Raw genomic sequence first — 20,412 nt, forward strand, 5'->3', positions numbered from 1 at the left:
CATCTCTTGATAAAGCTAATAAAATTGAACAATAGCAGAGTCTTGAGGAAGCAAACATAGCAACAAACAAACTCATAAAATAGTGAGAATACTATGAGACAAATATATCACAAATAAATCTCCTATGTCAGATATCTTCCCAGCAAATTTATTGAGAACAAAATATAAAAAATGACAATAAATACTTTAAACATTACAAGTAGAAGATGTAGGTATTAGGCTTCTAGAAAAAGGGCTGATGTTGTTGTAGTTGTGACATCTTTGTGTTTTCCTAAGTCATGGAAACTTGTGAAAGGATGAGTTGGCCTGTTAGATTTTGTGAGATGTCAAAATTTGAAGGACACATTCTCTGATTCTTTTGGTTCTTATGCCATAGATCACTGGGTTCACCATGGGTGGAACAAGGAGGTAGATATTGGCCACCAAAATGTGAATATGGGGAGCCACATTGTGCCCAAACCTGTGAGTGAGGAAGGAGAAGAAGGCTGGAGTGTAGGCTACTAGGATGACACACACATGGGATCCACAGGTGCTCAGGGTCTTGAGCCGAGCCGCCTTGGATGGAAGACGGAAGACTGTGTGAAGGATCACAACATAGGAGCATATGATTAATATGAAGTCTAAGCCCCCTGTGAGAAAGGCAGCAGTCAGGCTGTATATTCTGCAGACCCTGGTATCGGCACAAGCAAGCTTGATCAGAGCCATGAATTCACAGTAAGTGTGAGGGATGATATTGGTTCTGCAGTAGGGAAGCCACCGAAACATGAATGGCTGAGGACTGAAAAGTAAAACCCCTCTAATAACAATAGCCAGCCCCAAGTTCCTGATGACTCTGTGTGTCAGGATAGTGGAATGTTTCAGAGGATAGCAGATGGCCACATAGCGGTCAAAGGCCATGGCCAAGATAAACCCTGAGGCTATACTACAGTGTGAATGAATGAGAAATACTTGTACAAGGCAGGCTTCAAAATAGATCTCCATGTTATGGAACCAAAAAATACTGAGGATTTTAGGCATAGCCGTGGTGCAGATGACCAGGTCAGCCACAGAGAGCATACACAGGAAGAGGTACATGGGCTCATGCAGGTTGGAATCTGTTTTGATAATAAAGAGAATAGAGAAATTGCCCAGGAGAGCACTCAGGTAAACAAAGCAGAAGGGCACTGACAACCAGGTATGGACTGATTCCATTCCTGGAATGCCAAGGAGAAGGAAGATACCAGGATGGAAACTGGTGTTATTTGACAATGACATGATGAAAGCCACTGGCTGTGTTCAGCTGTGATTTGGATTCTTTTATATACACCTGTCCATTCACATGCTGATGTCTTTACATATTAACTTACACAGAATACTTGACCATATTTTTTACCACCCAAACAAATAACAAATAGGACCCAACCTCTAATTTCAGATTTTAACATTCAATATGAAGAAAATGGTATTTGCATGTGAGTATTGCAGTTAAAGTTATATGAACAAGTTGTTCCCAGGATACAATAGATGAAGAAATTTATTCCACTTGAATGAGTCAAATGATTTCGTAGACAAGGGGCTTAATCTTTGTTGTGAAGCATTCTGGACCTTTAAAATAAAGAGAAAATATATATTTAAAAAATTCAAATTTGGAACACATCATTAACTCTACTGAGAAAATAAAAAAAATAGCTTTTGTGTGTATGTAGAGAGGTTAGTTTGTACACTTCTTTAAAGAATTTTTTAAGACTGAAAATAGAAAATTTATATACTTCTGATGTTTTGAAATATGTGTACATTGAGGAATAGTTCAATAAAATGTTTAACATATGAGTTATCTTAAATATATTTTTTGTGATAAGAACATTAAAAATCTCTCAACAATTTTCAAGAATTCAGTACATTGTTATTAACTGTAGTCACTATGTGTTGAAATAGATATTTTGACTCATTATAGCTTGGCTCAAAAATAATTACCTGCCATAAGAGTATGGCTGATATTCTATTTAGTTCAAAGAGACAGATACAGAGTGTATCCTTGTTTAGAAACGTTAGGTGTTACTTTTATATATCTTTCTTTTGGTAAAAGAGTCTAAATAATGTTCAATTTCAATTCTTTATTAGTACATTGTAATTATAGCAAGGGAAATTTAGGAACAAATCTACTGTTCCCTTAAATCTATAATGTCATTGTCATGTTATTTAAAAGTAGTTTTGAATAAATGAATTCTAAGTTGAGATGAATTATTGAAAGTTTGAGTTCTGCTATGGTGGTTCAACAGAATCATGTAATAGCAGTTCCTTTTTTAAAATCTTCCAAATATTTGAATTCTTTGACTAATACCTCCTAACTCCCAACCCCTGGTAATTACCATTCTACTGGATATATCTATGAGCTCAAATTTTATAAATCTTCTATGTGTGAGATCCTGTCACATTTTTTTGTATGTGTGTGTGTGTTACAAAATGAGTAGCTGAAACCATTATGACACATTATTAATTAATTAATAAAAATTTGCTGTGTATTATACTTACCTTGTTTTCTTAAAAAAGATTCTTTGTGTAGACCTAGGTAAAATGAACTATCTGAAACACTACAAACCAGAATGAAATATCTGAGACATTTTAAACAAATCTCGTGGCAGAATTTTGTAAGTTGCATATCAAAAGATATAGAAATAAAATATTGTCGACTTATAAAAGACTTAAGGGAATAGAAGATTTTTTCCTCAATTCCCCTTGCCACAATTATAACATAAAAATAAATAATTTTGATTGAAAATAATCTAGACTTTTTACCAAAGGAATGAGCTACAAATGTAAGACCAAAAGTTTCTAAACCAGGATACTCTGCATTTGTCTCCTCAAACTATATAGAAAATGAGCTGTACTTTTACGGCAGGTAATTATTTTGAGCTAAGTTATAATCACTTTCAATTAATATCCCATTTGTTCTCTGACAAGCTCCTCTTTTCTTCTTCTTTCACAGCAAAAAATTTTAATTGCAATGTTCTAAGGGCTAAGTAGTTACTAGAACTTAACAATACAAAGTGCAAATCTACTATGTTCTGAAGTCCCACGAATAACTTACAGATTAGATATAAAAAATCAGGGCACATTGTATCCTTAGAGACATACAAATCAGAGCAAAAATAAATAGCTATAGATATAGGAAGTAGAAATGCTGCAAAAATAAGAACTGTAACTTTTATCAGTGTTATTTTAGTACAACCAGATAGGTGGTTGAACAAAATAGTTCATCTCTGTTAGGAGGACATAACTTCTCAGATCTGTCCTCTTCAACTTCTATTTCAGGGGTGAGTCCAAGAATTTAAAAGAGTTAATGGTCCTAGAGCCCAAAGAATGGCTAGAGAGAAAAATTAAACCTAAATTTTTCAATCAATTTTGAAGTTGGTAGTCCCTGAATATGGGCAGATTTTTCTCATTTTAAAAATGAATAAGAAGACTTTTTTAAACACAGAAAATCTAAAATAATTTGGTAATGAAAATGAAAATTGACTCCATAAATGTGGTGCAGAATTTATTTTGAATAATGGCTTTACTTTAGCAAATAAAATAGAAGTTGAAGAAGTAGATAGTAGTATGTAAAGAACAGGTAAATTATAGCCATGATTGTGCCATTAAATTTGCTCTTCAGAAGAGCTCTCTCTCTTTTTTTTTTAAATATTTGTTAGTTGTGGTTGACACAATTCCTTTATTTACTTATTTGTTTTTTATATGGTGCTGAGAGCTCTCTTTTATAATCAGTAAATCAAGTTTGAAGGAATAGACCCTTATCACATTGTACAATATGAGAATATGCCTATATTTCTACCCCAATTCTAGTCTCAAATTTTATAATAAACATACTTGTTAAATTATTTTCATTTTCTTCTTAAAACTTAGTAAGGTCTGAATTAGAAATTCAGATGGAATTAGAATTTTTTCAGTTGGGTGAAACAGAGTGAAAGAGTCAGGCATCCTGGAGTCTATTGGCATATGCCAGTAGCAATCTTGAACAAATAGGAGAGAAAATGAGTAAACGTAGTTATTCTCTCTCTCCTCCCAGGGATTTCTTTCTGTTTCATACCCTGAAAAATGTTCATTTTCAGCTCCTTGATGGATACCTTAAACCTTGACCATTTTGTGCATATCAAATACCAGTATGTGTCCTTTGCCCAACATGATGACAAAACAAAGGATGGGGCAAATACTGTTAGGTCTCCTGTTTTAAGGTAGCCTTAGAAAATCTCAACTGTATGGCATATATTTCCTAGAGGCAAGATTAGAATATCAAAATCCAATCTAATATCTAAAGCTAATGGGGAATAGGAAGACCCTGAACAAGGTCTGATGATTGAAGAAATATGATAGTTGATACAGACCTTGAATTCATAGAAATAAAAAAGATATAATTTTAAAGATTATTACATGCTATCCTCTATGTTGATATGAAAAATTTCCTTTATAGAAGGCACTAATCATCTCCTTCTCATTTTCTCTTTTCCCTATTCTCCTATTCTCCTGGAATAATCACTTTAATTCTCCAATTTCAATCTATTTTCTGATTCCTTTGGTCTTGATGAGTGCCAAGGGCTTCCTTCTCTGCTTTTCTAATGAATGGAGAGGCTGAAATGGTTAACCCTACCTGTCTTGTGTCATCAGAAATTTCAGCTCTGTCTTAATATGTTTTTTCCCAGATAACCTAGTTACATTAATAGATGGAAAATTACAGTTTACCACAGGAGAAAAAGTGACCCAAAGGAGCATAAACTCTCTGTGGAGCCCATCATCCACCAAGGTACAGATTTTGAGTGAAAGAGAGCAACAATCTTCAGAATCCGCACCCCCCTCCCCATTTTTTAAATTAAAAATTTAACAAAGGGAATAGAAAAGACACAGTATCGTCTAAGAAATACATTTCACCATAAAACTCTTTTCATTAGGAACATATCAATTGGTCAAAAATATTTCAAAATATGCTTCTTAACAGTACATTCCTTGAAATGTATGATCAGTTGAGCTTCACATAATAATTTTTACTTTATTGAGTACACATAATTCAATGAGAAATGAACTCCAATAAAATCTCTGGTAATGCTATAGTTTTATAATTATCATTCCAAATTTCACAAAATGTATTATTAAATTATATTCAATAATTCACTTAACCATTGTCCACTTCCTGGTTATAACTGTGGTTTATTTATTTATATTTTTGATCCCCTTATTAGGGAAAACTTTGAAGACCAGTTCTTCATGTCAGTTTAATAGGAACATAATAGAAAAAAAAAAAAAAAAAGAAAGAAAAAAGACCTAGCATCTACTGGTCTGAGTATTATCCTGAAAAGAAATATGCAGAGAAAATTTTATGATCTCTTACTGCACCACTATATACATGGAAATCTTTCATACTCTTCAATTATTTATTTTATCAGTATACAAGTACTAAGTAATATTCTTGGGACTGGGGATGTAATAAACATACAAACAAGATCTGAGGTGTTAGAAATATTCAATGTAATAAAAAAATCAGCAATAAAAATAATTGCATAATATTTCAGGAACCAGAAAGTTCTTTGATAGAAGAAGTTGAGGTGAAACAGACTGACCCAAAGTAGGAGGAACATAGTGACAATGGCCAGGGAAGACCTCTGTGAGGAAGTGATACTTAAATTGAGACCCAAATAAAAAGAATAAATCAACTCTTCAAAGAACTGAGGAAGAAAATTGCAAGGAAAGAACTATCACAAACTATGAAGTACAGCATCCCTGGGGAAAAATTCCTAGCTAAGCATTCAGAGAGGTGAAAAAGGTGGGACAGTTGAACATGGTAAGAATGTCCTCAGAGGAGGTTAAAGCGCAGGCTAGGCCATTTAGAACTTTATTGACCACTGCAAAAAAGCCAAAGTTCAACCCAATTGGAACCAGTGTTTTGGTGATTTGTAATTTGTAATTTGTAATTCCTTATCAAGTCTCTCCTCTGTAGAGACTTGATAAGGAATGTTAAATTTGGAAACAAAGCTGATTGTAAGGCCATTTTCAAAGACCAGGTTAAGATTATGTTAGGTTTCCAAAATAACTAAAACGTTTCCCTGTTCTACTTTTATCTTCCACCTATTTATGGAGTTTCTTTCAGTGGTTACATATATCCCTGTGGCTACAAACAGCATTTATGTGCTGATGATTTCCAAGTTTATATCACCATCCCTGCCTTATATGCTGAAATACTAACTTCCCTACTCATCTAAAAATTTGTCAGCTCCCTGTGGGTGTAGTTTATGAATCTCAACCATAGTACTTCTAAAGCCCATTCCTGAACTTGAATATCCATAATCTCATTTTCCCCCTAGTTGTTCACTACTTTGTAAATTGTATGAAATATGCCTATTTGTGCATGTAGAACTCAGACCTGTTTGAAGATAATTAAGGAGACCATTTTTTATATAAGCAACAAGTTTTCCTGAAAAATAATAAAGTTGCATAGAAAAAATCTGGGAGTTTTAGGAAGGTAAAAATATGATCATTTTCATTGTCAGTAGTGTGTTCATAAGCAATCATATTTACATATTTTTTTAGTGATGAGGACCCAACATGGAAGTTCATTGCTCAGTCTTCTTTGGCTCTGGCTATACTTTATTGGAGTGCTGTCAACTTCTCAACCAAGGCAAGCTCTTCCTAAGACTTTTCTAGTTCATGACTTGACACATTGGCAGTATTCGGTTTCCACAAAAAAAGACATGGTATTGTAATGTCTACTTCATAGATACATACATAAAACTATATACATAATAGCATATTTTATAGCCCATAGTTTGGTAAATAGACTGAGAGTCTGCACTTATCATTATCTGAAATTTTATTATGTATTTATGTACATTGAGATTATTATGTATGTACATTGAGATTATGAGTGCAAAGAATTTGTTCTTTTAGTCACTACCTAGTCCCCAGAATCTAAGATTATATCCAAAACATGGGATAACCTAACATAATTTCTCCATGAATGAAATTATAGTTACCAGAATGTGATAAGGAAGATATAAAGATCTGAAAAATTGTAGACAACTCTGTGGTAAAAAGGTGGATTGGTTCAGAGCAAGATTACAATACATGTTTTTTTAAGTTACAACTCTGGAAAAGTATTATCATTACAGATGCTTTTAGTAGTTGGGTAGGGGTAAAGATTTGAATAATTGAGAACAAGACCTGCTTTTCCCATTTGAACTATATAGCAAGAATTACATGTGCCAATATGGAAACACTAAAGCAGTTATCAAGAATCCTTTACTGGAGGCCAGGCATTGTGGTGCATGCCTGTAATCCCAGTGGCTTGGGAGGCTGAGGCAGGAAGAATGCAACTTCAAGGCCAGGCTCAGCATCTTAGCAAGGCCCAAAGAATTTTTGCAGGACTGTGTTTAAAAAAAAAAAAAAAAAGTTCTGGGGATGTGACTTAGTGGTTAAGCAACCTTGGCTTCAATTTCTAGTCCCCACATCCCCCCCCCCCCCAAAAAAAAAGATAGAGAAAGAATTCTTATATTTTGGTATGTATTATTTGTTGTATCTGGTAGCTATACAGGCAGAGATCTATAGTAGACCATTGGATGTGCAGTCCTGCATTAAAGAAAGAGGTCAAGTATGTAAATGTTCAAACTACCAATGCCCAGATAGTTCTTAAAACTGGAAAAAAAAAAAAAAAAAAAAAAAAAAAAAAAAGCACTATAACAGTGGCTCACTATTCTCAGCGCCTAACTCACTCAGAAATCAACAGGGAAAAATAAATAAACTTCAATATTCAAAGCTAAAGTACCCAATCAACAGGCAAATAGAAATGGGTTGAAGTTATAAAAAGAGGATTCCAGCAGAACTTAAACAAATTAACTTCATAAAAATGTAACTTTAAATAATAGGAAACTAAAAAACAACAACTAAAAAACAGCTTTTGAGCTTTTTGTCAGAAGTGTCCACACCACGAGGAAGAGGCCCTGCCGATTTCCGTGCCGCTGTATGGAGATGGTGAAGCTGCTTATTCGAAACCTGCCCCGGGAGGCCATAGAGCAAGAGATCTGCTCACTCTTCGAACAGTATGAGAAGGTGCTGGAATGTGACATCATTAAGAAACATGGCTTTGTGCACAAAACTGCAGCTGAGGATGCCATATGCAACCTGCACTATACAAGCTTCCTGGGGTGAATATTAATGTAGAAACCAGCCAAAATAAGAGAAAAACCTCAACAAAGTTGCATGTGGGCAACCCAGTCCCACCTGCACCGACAAGGAGCTTCAGGCCAAGTTTGAGGAGTATGGTCCAGTCATCGATGTGACATGGTGAAAGATTATGCCTTTGTACACATGGAGCAAGCAGAGGATGCAATGGAGGCCACCAGGAGCCGTGATAACACAGAGTTCCAAGGCAAACGAATACACGTGCAGTTGTCCACCAGCAGGCTTAGGACTGCGCCAGGGATGGGAGACCAGAGCTGCTGCTATCGTTGTAGGAAAGAGGGACACTGGTCCAAAGAGTGTCCAGTGGTTCCGGCAACATGGCAGATTCGACCTAGGAATATAATGAGCCCTATGGAGCAGTGCGTAGGCTTCATACCATGAGCTACCGGGATTGGCAGTATTACAAGGCTTAAGGAGCGGGGTATGCCTACTACAAGTGCTGCCGAGCTGCGGGGTTCTCTGAGGCAGTGAGGGCTGCAGTTGCCTCTGCGAATAAGCAGACCCTTGTCCCAGCTGCCACACGTTCAGAACACAGCCATGGCCTGTCACCTCACCTCCACCTCTTGATCCCGATGATAGACATCAGTTGTGGATCTCAGGCATTGCTGCTGCCACAGCTGCTGCTGTTACTACAGCTTCCACTTCACCTTTTGGGAAAAGGAGCCTCCTGTGTCATGCTACAGCCCCGTTCTCACTGTTGGAGAGGGCTAGGATTCAGGGCATGAGAGTGAGATGTCCCAAGCTTCAGCAGTCGCCCGGGATTCCCTGTACGACATGGCTGGGTATGAGCTGGAGCAGTTTCCAGATCCTGCCGGGGTACTCAGCCTTTTAAAGCCTGAGGTGGGATGTGTGGGGCCTGAAATTCTGAGTTGTGGTTGTGCATGAAAATACAACCTTCGTGGTACCGCATCTCCGGGACGTTCTCCGCTCTGTGCATTCAGTCCTCAGGAACCATGGACTTTTAACTTTCCTAGCTAAGTTCCTGTAGCTTTCCTGTTCACTTTCTGTTCTCCCAGCAGGCCTCACTGTATGCAGATACTGTGATAGGTGCTATGCTGTCTCCTCCGCAATATCTGTCTCCAGTGGGTGTTGGATTTGGGAATGCCTCAATGAGAAAGTGAGTGCTACTAGGTTTCTTTTGGCTCAAAGGATAGATATATAGAATTGAATCACTATTTTTTCTTTCCTGTGAAATAAATGGTTTCTCAACTTAAAAAAAAAATAATAAAAAATAAAAAAAAAAATTTAAAAAGCTTTTATATAATATTATCATTTAGATAAACCAAATAGAAGAAAGAATACAGAAATAATGAAAACTTAAACTCTTCACAGCCATGGTTTTAAAAAACAATTCTTGGAAAATATATTCATCATGCTGAAGAGAACAGTAGAAAAAACAACAAACTTTGCAGCTCCAAAGGAACGTATAAAAGCAAAAGTTCTGTGAAAATACACTTTAAAGATGAAATGAGGTAAGAAGGCAGAATTGAGAGCAAAGGGGGCAAACTGCAAGATTCACCACAAATAATAAACAAATATGTTCAAATAATTGGCATGACATAATAAACATTTCAAAAAAATAACAGAATTGTTTAAAAAGAAATGTTATAGAATGTCTAATAATTAGGAAGATAATAATTCATATGTAAGACAACTTGGAGACTCATAATTGGAATAAAGGGTATCTTCACAGTGGAAACAAACAAAATAGAAACTGTAAGAAACATTTTTTTTTCAATATGAAAATATCCTGACCAAGGCATATGTTGGTGAAGTTATGAAAGATCAAAATGAAAGAATGATATAAATATACAGGTAAATGTTTGATTCTATCAAAAGAAACCCATTATATTAAAGTTTCAGAATGTCAGTTCTATATTACAAAAAAAAAAAAAAAAAAGAAATCTGGGGCAGAAGTTGTGGCTCAGTGATATAGTGCTTGTCTTGCATGTTTGAGGTAGTGGGTTTTAATTCTCAGCACTATATAAAGATAAATAAAATAAGGGTATTGGGTCTATCTATCTATCTATAAAATCTTTTACTGACAGGTTTAAGGGTTTCTGATCAGAAAAAAATGTGACACATGTTCATATATTCAGGGTACTGAAGTGTTTGCATATTGAATTATATAATGTGTGTAATGTGTCCAAACAATTTATAAATAATGAAAATTATAGAGGAAAAAATCCGAAGTTAAACTCTGTATCACTTGATAGTGTCAACTTTGAGTCACTGTGACCAAAATATTTGACAAGAACAACTTAGAGAATGGAAAGTTTATTTTGCTTCTTTGTTTCAGATTTGGTCCATGGTGGGACAACTCCAGTGCTCTGGGCCCAAAGTGAGGTACAACATTATGGTGGGATGGCAGTGTGAAGGTAAATTGCTTAGAACATGGCAATCAGGAAGATAGAGCACAAGGGAAATGGGCCATGAGGCCCATGAATCCTTCCCAGGCATGCCCCAATAACCCACCTCCTCTAACTACCACTCACATACCTGTAGTTACCATCCAATGAGTACATTCAACCTAGGTTGGACTGATTATGTTAGTGTTATGAAAATTCATTCATTTCACCTCTGAGTATTCCTGTATTAACACAGGAGCTTCAGAAGGACACCTCATATCCAAATCATAACACTGAGTGATAGACACATGCAGATGTATTATAATATTCTCTTTACACTGACATATGTTCATATTTTCTAAAATAGAAGCTTTAATATAAATAATTAGCAATTAAAGCTTCAACTAAAGAAGATAATCTTGATGTGATGTTTTAATGCCTGGAGAATATTTGGATTCTTATGTGGACCCTACATGTTTTCTGAGCAGATTTGAGGTCACTTTCAAAAACTCTGAAAGAGCCTTTTTGTCATATTTAACTTAGGACCACAAGATCCATCTTCTTGTTTCCTTTAGAGTTTCAAGTGTCTGTCTTCTAGAAAGCCTGTATCCCCGTCCAGGACTGAAATACACAATTTGAAGTCCAATTTAGGTTTTGCATGTATATCAAAAGAAAGCATGCAGTGTCAATGTGTAACAGAACTGTGATGAGATGATGTCCTAGTCTCTGGCTGAGGAACATTCCTTCTCCTTCTCCATACAGTTAAGGTTCATAAGTTTCCAGGGTTATATATGTTATATTCTGATTATATGGTCATATTTTCCACAACAGGATTCCAAGGTTCAGGTGCAACATAGCCAATTCCCGTCCACTCTTCTTGTCATTCTTTGCATGATGACACTCCATGAATTATTATTATTTCAAAGAATTCCACAATTAACATATCTACAGTCAGGCCCTTGTATTTATATTTCTATATCTCACAAAACATGTATCTTTTCTCTTCATAAATTTATTAAACTTCTATAGTAAATCTGTTCAAATTCCATTTCTACTTTCTTTTAATTAAACTTAAGTGTGATTTTTTTTCTCTGAACACCATGGGGAAATAGAATTTTCATCGAAAAACTTTCTGTTTTTATTTCCTATTACATTTTGTGAAAGATTATATTTTACTAAGTTGTTTGTGGAAGCTCCTTTTTAAATTTAATATTAGGAGTTTTGAATATATGTATCAGTCATGAAAGTGGTCACATCATTTATAAAAGAGATTATTTATCCATTATTCCAATGAGTTTTAAGAAAGTGGTATCTAAGATTATTTTTAACTCTAGCATTCTGTAGCATTATGATTTCTTTATGTTCAAACCTTTTTTGTAGGTGTATTTTCAAGTGTATCTTAAGAATCATTCAACAGATATGTTTATAGGTTATATTACATGTGGAAAGTTGTGCATAGACTTGAGAAGCCATTAATGCTTACCCACACATACTTCATGCTTTACCTGAAAAATATTCATCTTATTTTCCCTGAAAATATTTCCTTTTATTCTGGTTCTTTCTGCTTCCTTGGATGGGTTTTGCACCCTTATTTGAATAATTTACTATTTTTCCTGGCATAAGTGCTCCTTCAATGGATAATTTCAGGCTATATCACAGTTCCTGTAAAAACAGCTAGATAGAGATACATGCAACCAACTTTTCTAAGCCATATGAACTGACTAAGGCACATAACTGCCTTCAAAGCTTTGCCAGTTTTTTTTTTTATGGAGTTGATATAATTTTATATCAAAAGATTTCATCAAAAGGCTTTATGCAAAAGAGAAGGTTTATTAAATAAGGCCAGATACAATGACACAAGACAAAAAATTTGCCTGCCATGTGTCATCATTGTGTCTCTCAAACATTTGCATGCCATCCAGTCTTGGTAGCCTATTTCTTGTACTATGCAGAGAACAGGGATTTTCTTTCTCCTTCTTCCTCAAACTAAAAGTGTAAATTCATTTTATTTTATTCTTAATTAATTGTGTAAATTTATTGTGTACAGTGTGATATTTTTATCTATGATTATAGTGTGCAACGACTACATTTGAGATACTTAGTGTGTCTATTTCCTCAACTGTTTGAGTAATATCATTTAAATTCTAATCTTAGCATTTTCAAGTATACAATATATTGTTATTGGCTGCACTCACCATGATGTACCATAGACCTCTCAAAATTATTCCTAACTGAAATTTTCTTTTGACCTACATCTCAATCCCTGTACCTACCCAGCCTCTGGTAACCATCATTTTCATCTCTGAGTCTATGAGTTCATCTCCTAAAATCCCTTTTCTAAGGCACAGGTTCTTCTCTCAATCAAGTAAATTAGAGGATTCAACATTAGGTCTATATTGTAAATATATTGACAAAAAATTTATAAAAGATACATTTCTTCAGGGCAAAATTTTGGACATGGCAAGAACAACTTGGTGAGGGCTGGTTGGATATAGGAAAGAATCATGACACCAGAGTTCAAGTAGAAGAATTTCAGACACTTGAAGGAGATTGGGGCCTGTGGTACACTTTCTAAGATCAGCCCCTTTCTTGGGCCTAAAAAGAATCACTGCTTATTACCCTGGAATTAAATTTTAAAATATTCCTTTTGTTTCTCAGCCAGTAAAAGTCTACATGGGTTAGTCTAAGAATCTCAAGGTGAGATTTTCCTTTATGGCTCATTACTTAAGTGTCATGTTTTGTTTGTTGTCATCATTGAATGTTGTCCAACTTATAAACTTTTGAAAGCAAAGTCATTTTGGTTCTATATTCCAAAGAGATATTCAAGTTTGAGGAAAAAGTTGACAGAGAACCCCTATGAGACAAGGAACTTTTAAGTTCTGAACCATGTTATGCTTTCTTTTTCTCTCTTACCATAGGGAGATGTAAAGGCTCAGAAGCCCCAATCCCACAGGGACACTCTATGGTATAAAACACTAAACTTTCACTACCTAAAATATCCAAAGGATTCTACTCTATGGGTTCTGCTTATGTTTCAGGGGAGAGTCCCTGGTAAGTCTATGGGCTTGAGATCTTAAGATTCTGCAATGTAAATGGGGAAGTGGAGGATTTGTTTCCAAAAGAACGCCTACCCCATGTGACCCCATAAAAGGCCAGATGAAGGCAGAATGATAAGAAAGCAGCAGTGTCTAGAGTTGAGAGTTTCAACTCAGAAGGTTTTCATCTCCTAGTAATAAATGCTTTCCAAATATTTCTCAAATAATTAATAAAAATAGGGTGGAAAAATATAATGTCTGACAAGTTGGAGGATTTTAGAGGATTGGATTAATATTTGATTGTAAACTTTGTTTGCTAAAAGGTCGTGAACCTATAGATGCTGAGACTGGAGGGGATTCAGAAGAAGTTTTTGGTGTATCTTCAAATATCTGAGTTGATTCATGGGAAAGAGCGGGTAAGCATCTGTGAGTTAACACCTGGCATTTTATGAAAGAACAGTATATTTATATTTTTTCTATGTATTTGAAATGAGTTATCATTTAATTTTCAGCTATCCTGCAATATGGTTCTGTCCTTTTGTCTTATTTTACCAATGGTGACATTGTGGAACTTACTTTCATAACCGTCTTAAGAGCATGAAAGATACTCAGTGGCAGATTCAGGGTTTGAACTGTCTACTCTGGCCTGGATTCTGGACAATTCACTGCTATGGTCAATGGAAAATGAATACTAAGTAGGCTTACAACTTTAATGAAAAATTAAGATAGAGGCAATTTGAGGATGATTATATAAGTATCTATCTGATATTCAGAGCTGTCCCCTGAAATGTGGCAGACTGTCACAGAAAGAATAAAGGAGTTTTCTGTCACTGAAGAGCTTGAGGTAGAAATCAAATGGTGAACATCACAGATGAGATAGAGAAGAGCTCCTTGATATCGCAGGCCAAGAACATTTTCAGCCTCATCTCTCTCAAATTCTTGTGCATCATGTCAATGAGTTCCATAGATTTGCCTCTTTCACTATTTTCACATCATTTCATGGTATTCCATTAGGGATATTACAAATAGCTTTCCACTAAGTTATTCTGACCCAGTATTTTCAAGCTTTCAGTTCATTCACCAAGTTACTAACAGATTGGACTTACAATGGGCAAAACTTTTTCTGAAATACCTGCATAATTTATTTGCTAAATTGGTTACCTCATGTTTGGTTTTCTTCCCTGTTCATTAGCCACAACTCTTATCATTCCTGCTTATTAGCCTCTTTAATGCTGAAATATTGATTGATTGATAATGCCAGCATACATCCCATCTGTGATTTTGAACAATCTATTTTCTTTCCTTGGGATTCCCTTCTTTATATATTTGCCTGGCTAATATCTACTGAAGAGTAATCCCCTGGATAGCCAGTTTTATTTGTTTAATTTGATTGAAGGTATATAAGATCAATAATCCTCATTCAACTTTGGGGTCCTCTCTTTCCCAGTGTAAGACCCCTTAACAAGGTCAGCATGCCTCAACCATACATTCTTCCCCACACATCCAGGGGACATTTGGCAATACCCAAGACATTTTTGACTGTTGCTTCTTGTATTCAATGGGTAGGAGACAGGGATCCTGCTAAATCATAAGAATTATAGAGACTATCCACACAACAACAATAAAAAATTATTTGGCCTGAAATGTAGTTAGGCCATCATTGAGAACACCTACCCTAGAAAATTGACAGTCCTCATGAGATTTGGAAACAAAATTGTAGAGAAGAAAGGTAAGTTAATTTCTTAGCATGATCCTTGGATTTTTGGCTGAAAACATATTTTTCTATTTTATTTACTTGTCATTTTGTTTATTTACTTCATTCTTCTAATTTCTCTCTCCTTCCTTTGATCGCTGTATACATACATAGTCAGAGCTACCTTGTATCTTCACTTTCAGTTATTTTCCAGGTTAATTATCAGTCATGTGGCAATGTAAAATTTCTCAAATTGTCATTCTTGTTTTGGTGGTGGTGGTGGTACTGGGAATGAACTCAGGGGCATTCAATCACTGAGCCACATTTCCGGCCCTATTTTGTATTTTATTTAGAGACAGGATCTCACTGAGTTGTTTAGCGCCTCACTTTTGCTGTGTCTGACTTTGAATTCTTGATTCTCCTGCCTCAGCCTCCAAAGTCTCTGGGATTACAGGTGTGAATCACCACTCCTGTCTCAAATTAAGACTCTGATATAAGCACAATTATAATTTTTAGATGTATCACATATTATTTGCTTACTGTATGATGAAATGCTGTAGGATATGTGGTTATTTATCAGATAGGCAGCATGTAATTTACATGTTTTATCCCACTTATACTGTAAGAACCTTGTCAATTAAGGAAGTAATACAGGAACAGTTTCGTAGTGGGCACATACCATCTAAAACCTTTAGTGTATTTTATACAGTTATAATCTGTTGCATATTTTATAATCCTTTTTAGTGAATTATAATTATAAATCCTCAGAGGATATACATTTCTCATTTTGTTCGTGCTGAGTAAATATGCCATGGAATTCAGATAAAAAAATACCTATAATGATTCTTAGTTCATTAGTAGGATAACAGTGCCAATATTATAAGCGAAGGAAAATAAAATAATTTAAAACCTTCAAAGATCTTAAGACAGAAAGTGATAATTGATATATTTTTAATAAATTGTAGATGATACTTTTTGAATTCTAGGTAAGTAGTACAATTTAGTTACTTCTTAAATACAGACCCTATTAATTTGTCTTTATTTCTCCAATGGTTTAAAATAGTAAGACTATAAAGGATACTTAATAAATGTATCTGGATAAAATCATTAGGAAATAAACATCTAATTTGTATTTGATAACATTGCTTTGTGATGTAAGGAAGACCTGGTTGAACATATGATTTTGTATTTGTTAAAAGGAAGAGTTCCTCAATGAGAAGACTCAGAAAGGAAAGCTTTGCTCAGGGTTAGAAAGTTTAAAGATAAGGAAGCAGCAAATGCTCCTCTAGTTGACCTGGGTTATAGTTGTCCTATAATTTCTGAGATTCATTTTCAGTTAATCAGGGGAGTGGATGAAGCCTTAACAAACACCCCTGTGAAATGATGGAGAAGGCATGGTTTCAGGCCACCTTTACGCTCCCTATCAATTTTATACTTTACTTAAATTCTGTTAGAAAATGAGTTTTGCAAATATAAAAAGAAATGCATTGTGTAGATTTAACATTTTACACATTCTGAGGTGAAATTATTTTTTGAAGGAGAGATAAATACAGATTGCAAACAGGCAGGGAAATGACTTTGAGCTTTGGAAGATGTAAGGCAAAGCCCCACTATGCTGAAGCAAATCCCTTGGTAACCAAGATAGAGGCTCTGGATGTCTGCAGTGTTATGGGTGAGGTGAACAGTGAAGGGCAGAGACAGAACAGGATGGAGAGAGTCCTATGGAAAACAAAGGGGAGAAGAAAATTTTAATCTATGGAAATTGTAGTTTGGAGGGATAGAAATTTACTAAGCTGTAAAGAAAACAAAATACTTTTTATAGATCATTCCACATTATGTCAAATGGTTAAAGAGAAATAGCTGTTCATTCTTAGAAAAGTATGATTATTGCTGAGAGAGAGCAAGAGAAGCAGAGAACATGAGTTGGCACTGATGTTAAATACAAGTGATGTGCACAGAGCAGATCATGGAAGGTGACAAGAAGCACTGAGTGAAATTGTCCCTGAACTAAAATGTAATGGATTCATTTTCTCAGAGGACAATTAGAACAAGGTGAAAAATAAATGGTTGTATTTGGGAACATTGGAACTTAGAGAAATGAGTTTGAATGTATTTTGAGAAAGTAGATGAGAAAAAAGTCTGACTATGAAGAGGCTAACCTGAGGAATCCAGCTAAAAAGCTGCAAAACTGGAAAATATTCCTGGAAAATGTATCATCTGATTTTGAGAAACCTGATCCATCACCACTAGACCACTGGATTCTTTATGTCAAGTATCGGTAGGATAGTTCTTAAAATAGTTTTTTTTTTTTTTTTCTCTAATACGAATAGGCAAGTCACAGAAAAAAACATAACATGATGAGTAGCAAACATAGCTAAAGGTAATCCTTCTGGTTCAGTAGTCATAGAACAGAAAGTAGCCACACAGTAAATTATTTAATTTTGCTCATTCAATTTTGCTCATCATGGCTTAGAGAAACATGGATCATGATAGTTGGTTTCTCAATGACTTTATAAAAGGAGATAGAAAAAACGCAAAAAGGTCTTGTTGGGATGAAAGAGATAAGATCATATTCCTAATCTATCTATAGTATATTTTTCTAAGGTAAATTATTTTTTCTCATTTTCAATTCATCCAGTCTTGAGATGGATTAGAAGATGAAACAGCAGCACCACGTGGCTCTTCTGACCAAGTCACCATGCTCACATTCAATGGCTCCTTCTTCATGCCTTCTGTTTTTACACTAGTTGGGATTCCTGGCCTGGAGTCAGTGCAGTGCTGGATTGGGATTCCATTCTGCGCCATGTATGTCATCGCTGTGATTGGGAATTCCCTCATTTTGGTTATCATCAAAAAAGAAAACAGCCTCCACATACCCATGTACATATTTTTGGCCATGTTGGCAGCCACAGACATGGCACTTAGCACCTGTATTCTTCCCAAAATGTTAGGCATCTTCTGGTTTCATTGGCCAGAGATCTCTTTTGATGCCTGCCTGCTGCAAATGTGGCTTATTCACTCATTCCAGGCAACTGAATCAGGCATCCTGCTGGCAATGGCCCTGGATCGCTATGTGGCCATCTGTAACCCCTTGAGACATGCTACTATCTTCTCCCAGAAACTCTTGACTCATCTTGGAGTGGGGGTAACAATGAGAGCTGCCATTCTCGTGTTACCAACCCTGCTGCTTATCAAATGCAGACTTAAACTCTACCAAACTACAGTTATTTCCCACTCTTATTGTGAGCACATGGCCATTGTGAAGCTGGCTGCTGAAGACATCAGAGTCAACAAGATATATGGCCTATTTGTTGCCTTCGCCATCCTAGGATTTGACATAATCTTTATTACCATGTCCTATGTTCGAATCTTTGTCACTGTCTTCCAGTTGCCCCAGAAGGAGGCCCGAGTCAAGGCCTTCAATACCTGCGTAGCTCACATCTGTGTCTTCCTACCATTCTACCTCCTGGCCTTCTTCTCTTTCTTTACACACAGGTTTGGTTCTCACATACCACCCTATGTTCATATCCTCTTGTCAAATCTTTACCTGTTAGTCCCACCTTTTCTCAACCCTATTGTCTATGGAGTTAAGACCAAAGAAATCCGCAGACATGCCTGGAAAATGTTTGTCTCCTCCCCAAATTCTTGATTGCTACTTTCTCCCTGAGTAGAAAATTTAGGCTGGTTTTAAGTAACAACTTTACTGAGAAAAAAGTTTATGTCTTTCACAAGTATGTGTATGTGGAAAAAGCTTTAAATCTCAGATGCTCATAATTTAAGAAGGTATTCAATTGATTGGCTAATACATAAGGAAAAAAAGTTTCTCTTTTGTTAAGATTCCATTAACCTAATTTAGTCTTCTGATTATATACTATCCATTAACACTCAAAGCTTCTTCTCTGGTACCACTTAGACCTCTATAGAAAACAAAATTTCAAAAAACAGCACTTGATTCTAAATAATTTTGAGGATTAGCTACACATGAGTATTCTTAAATTACTAACCTAAACCACACCTTTAATTGGGCTGTGTTCCATTTTCTAATATTTGCTTCTGAATCTATGTCTTAATAAATTTGGAATTATTGATGTTTATAGCAATAATTCATAGTAGCTAATTTATGGAACACCCAGGTACTCCTAAAAAATGAATGGATAAAGAAAATGTGGCACATATACACAGTAGATTTCATTCAGCCATATCAAAGAAAAAAATTATGGCCTTTGCTGTAAAAGGATGGATCAGGAGAACATCATGCTGAGTGAAATAAACCAGACTTCAAAAGTCAAGGGCTAAATGTTTGTTTTCACTGTATGTGAATTCTTGATTAAAGAAAGGGTGTGGGGATCAGTGGAGTAGAGGAAGAGGGTTGAGGGAAAGACAGAAGGAAAAAGAAAAATGAGCCATGGTGGAATTAAATTGACCAAATTATATTATGTACATATAGGAAAGTACCACAGGAAACTTCACCTTTGGGTGCATCTATAAAGCATAATTTTAAAAAGCTGTAAATAAATAAAGGAAGACTGGTGTAATATAGGAAGTGGAACAGGGAGAGGGAAAGAGGAAGTATTGGAGAATGAAGTAGAGTGAATTATAGTCCATGCATATAAATTATATCAAAATGAACCCCAATGGTATATAGAACTATAATGCACTAATAGAAACATTTAAATTTTTAAAAAATTATGTTAGTTGATAGACAAGATGAGGAAGCTGTTGAATGGGAAAATAAATGTTAATAACTAAATAACTCATTTTAATTTTGCTTTGGAGAACTAGATATCCCAGTATTTGTGGCATCATTATACAGAGTGAATAACTGATGGGAAATTATCCTCTTAGAAAAATTAAAGCAAATATATAAATTCTTTCAGAGAATTTTTTGTACTGGAAAAATAAAGAGTGGGACAGTATATTTATGGTATTACCAAATAAGAAACAAAAGCAAAAAGAATATGATAACTACCAGTCTTACAATTATTTTTGAGACAAATTATAATCATTGTCAATTAATATCCCATTTTTTTGTCTGACAAGCTCCTCTTTTTTTTTTCTTTTCCATCAACAATAAATAAATAAATAAATAAATAAATAAATAAATAAATAAATAAATTGCAGTGTCCTAAGGGCT

General features: G+C 35.2%; 2 protein-coding genes and 1 pseudogene across 2 annotated transcripts; 2 read left to right on the forward strand and 1 right to left on the reverse strand.

Annotated features, from left to right (window-relative positions):
* Positions 1 to 309: 309 nt before the first annotated feature.
* On the reverse strand, positions 310 to 1,254 carry LOC143391368 (olfactory receptor 52Z1P-like). Its single transcript, XM_076844067.2, has one exon. The coding sequence runs from the start codon at positions 1,252 to 1,254 to the stop codon at positions 310 to 312; it is 945 nt and encodes a 314-aa protein (XP_076700182.2).
* Positions 1,255 to 7,989: 6,735 nt separating this feature from the next.
* LOC143388598 (RNA-binding protein 4 pseudogene) lies at positions 7,990 to 9,087 on the forward strand (annotated as a pseudogene).
* An 8,889-nt stretch (positions 9,088 to 17,976) lies between these two features.
* LOC143388606 (olfactory receptor 52A5) lies at positions 17,977 to 18,927 on the forward strand. The gene has a single exon (XM_076842271.2). It carries the CDS (start codon positions 17,977 to 17,979, stop codon positions 18,925 to 18,927), a length of 951 nt encoding a protein of 316 aa, XP_076698386.2.
* Positions 18,928 to 20,412: the final 1,485 nt, after the last annotated feature.

This window comes from Callospermophilus lateralis, chromosome 2 (genome assembly GCF_048772815.1).
Source record: "Callospermophilus lateralis isolate mCalLat2 chromosome 2, mCalLat2.hap1, whole genome shotgun sequence".
In the NCBI taxonomy this organism is placed as follows: Eukaryota; Metazoa; Chordata; class Mammalia; order Rodentia; family Sciuridae; genus Callospermophilus; species Callospermophilus lateralis.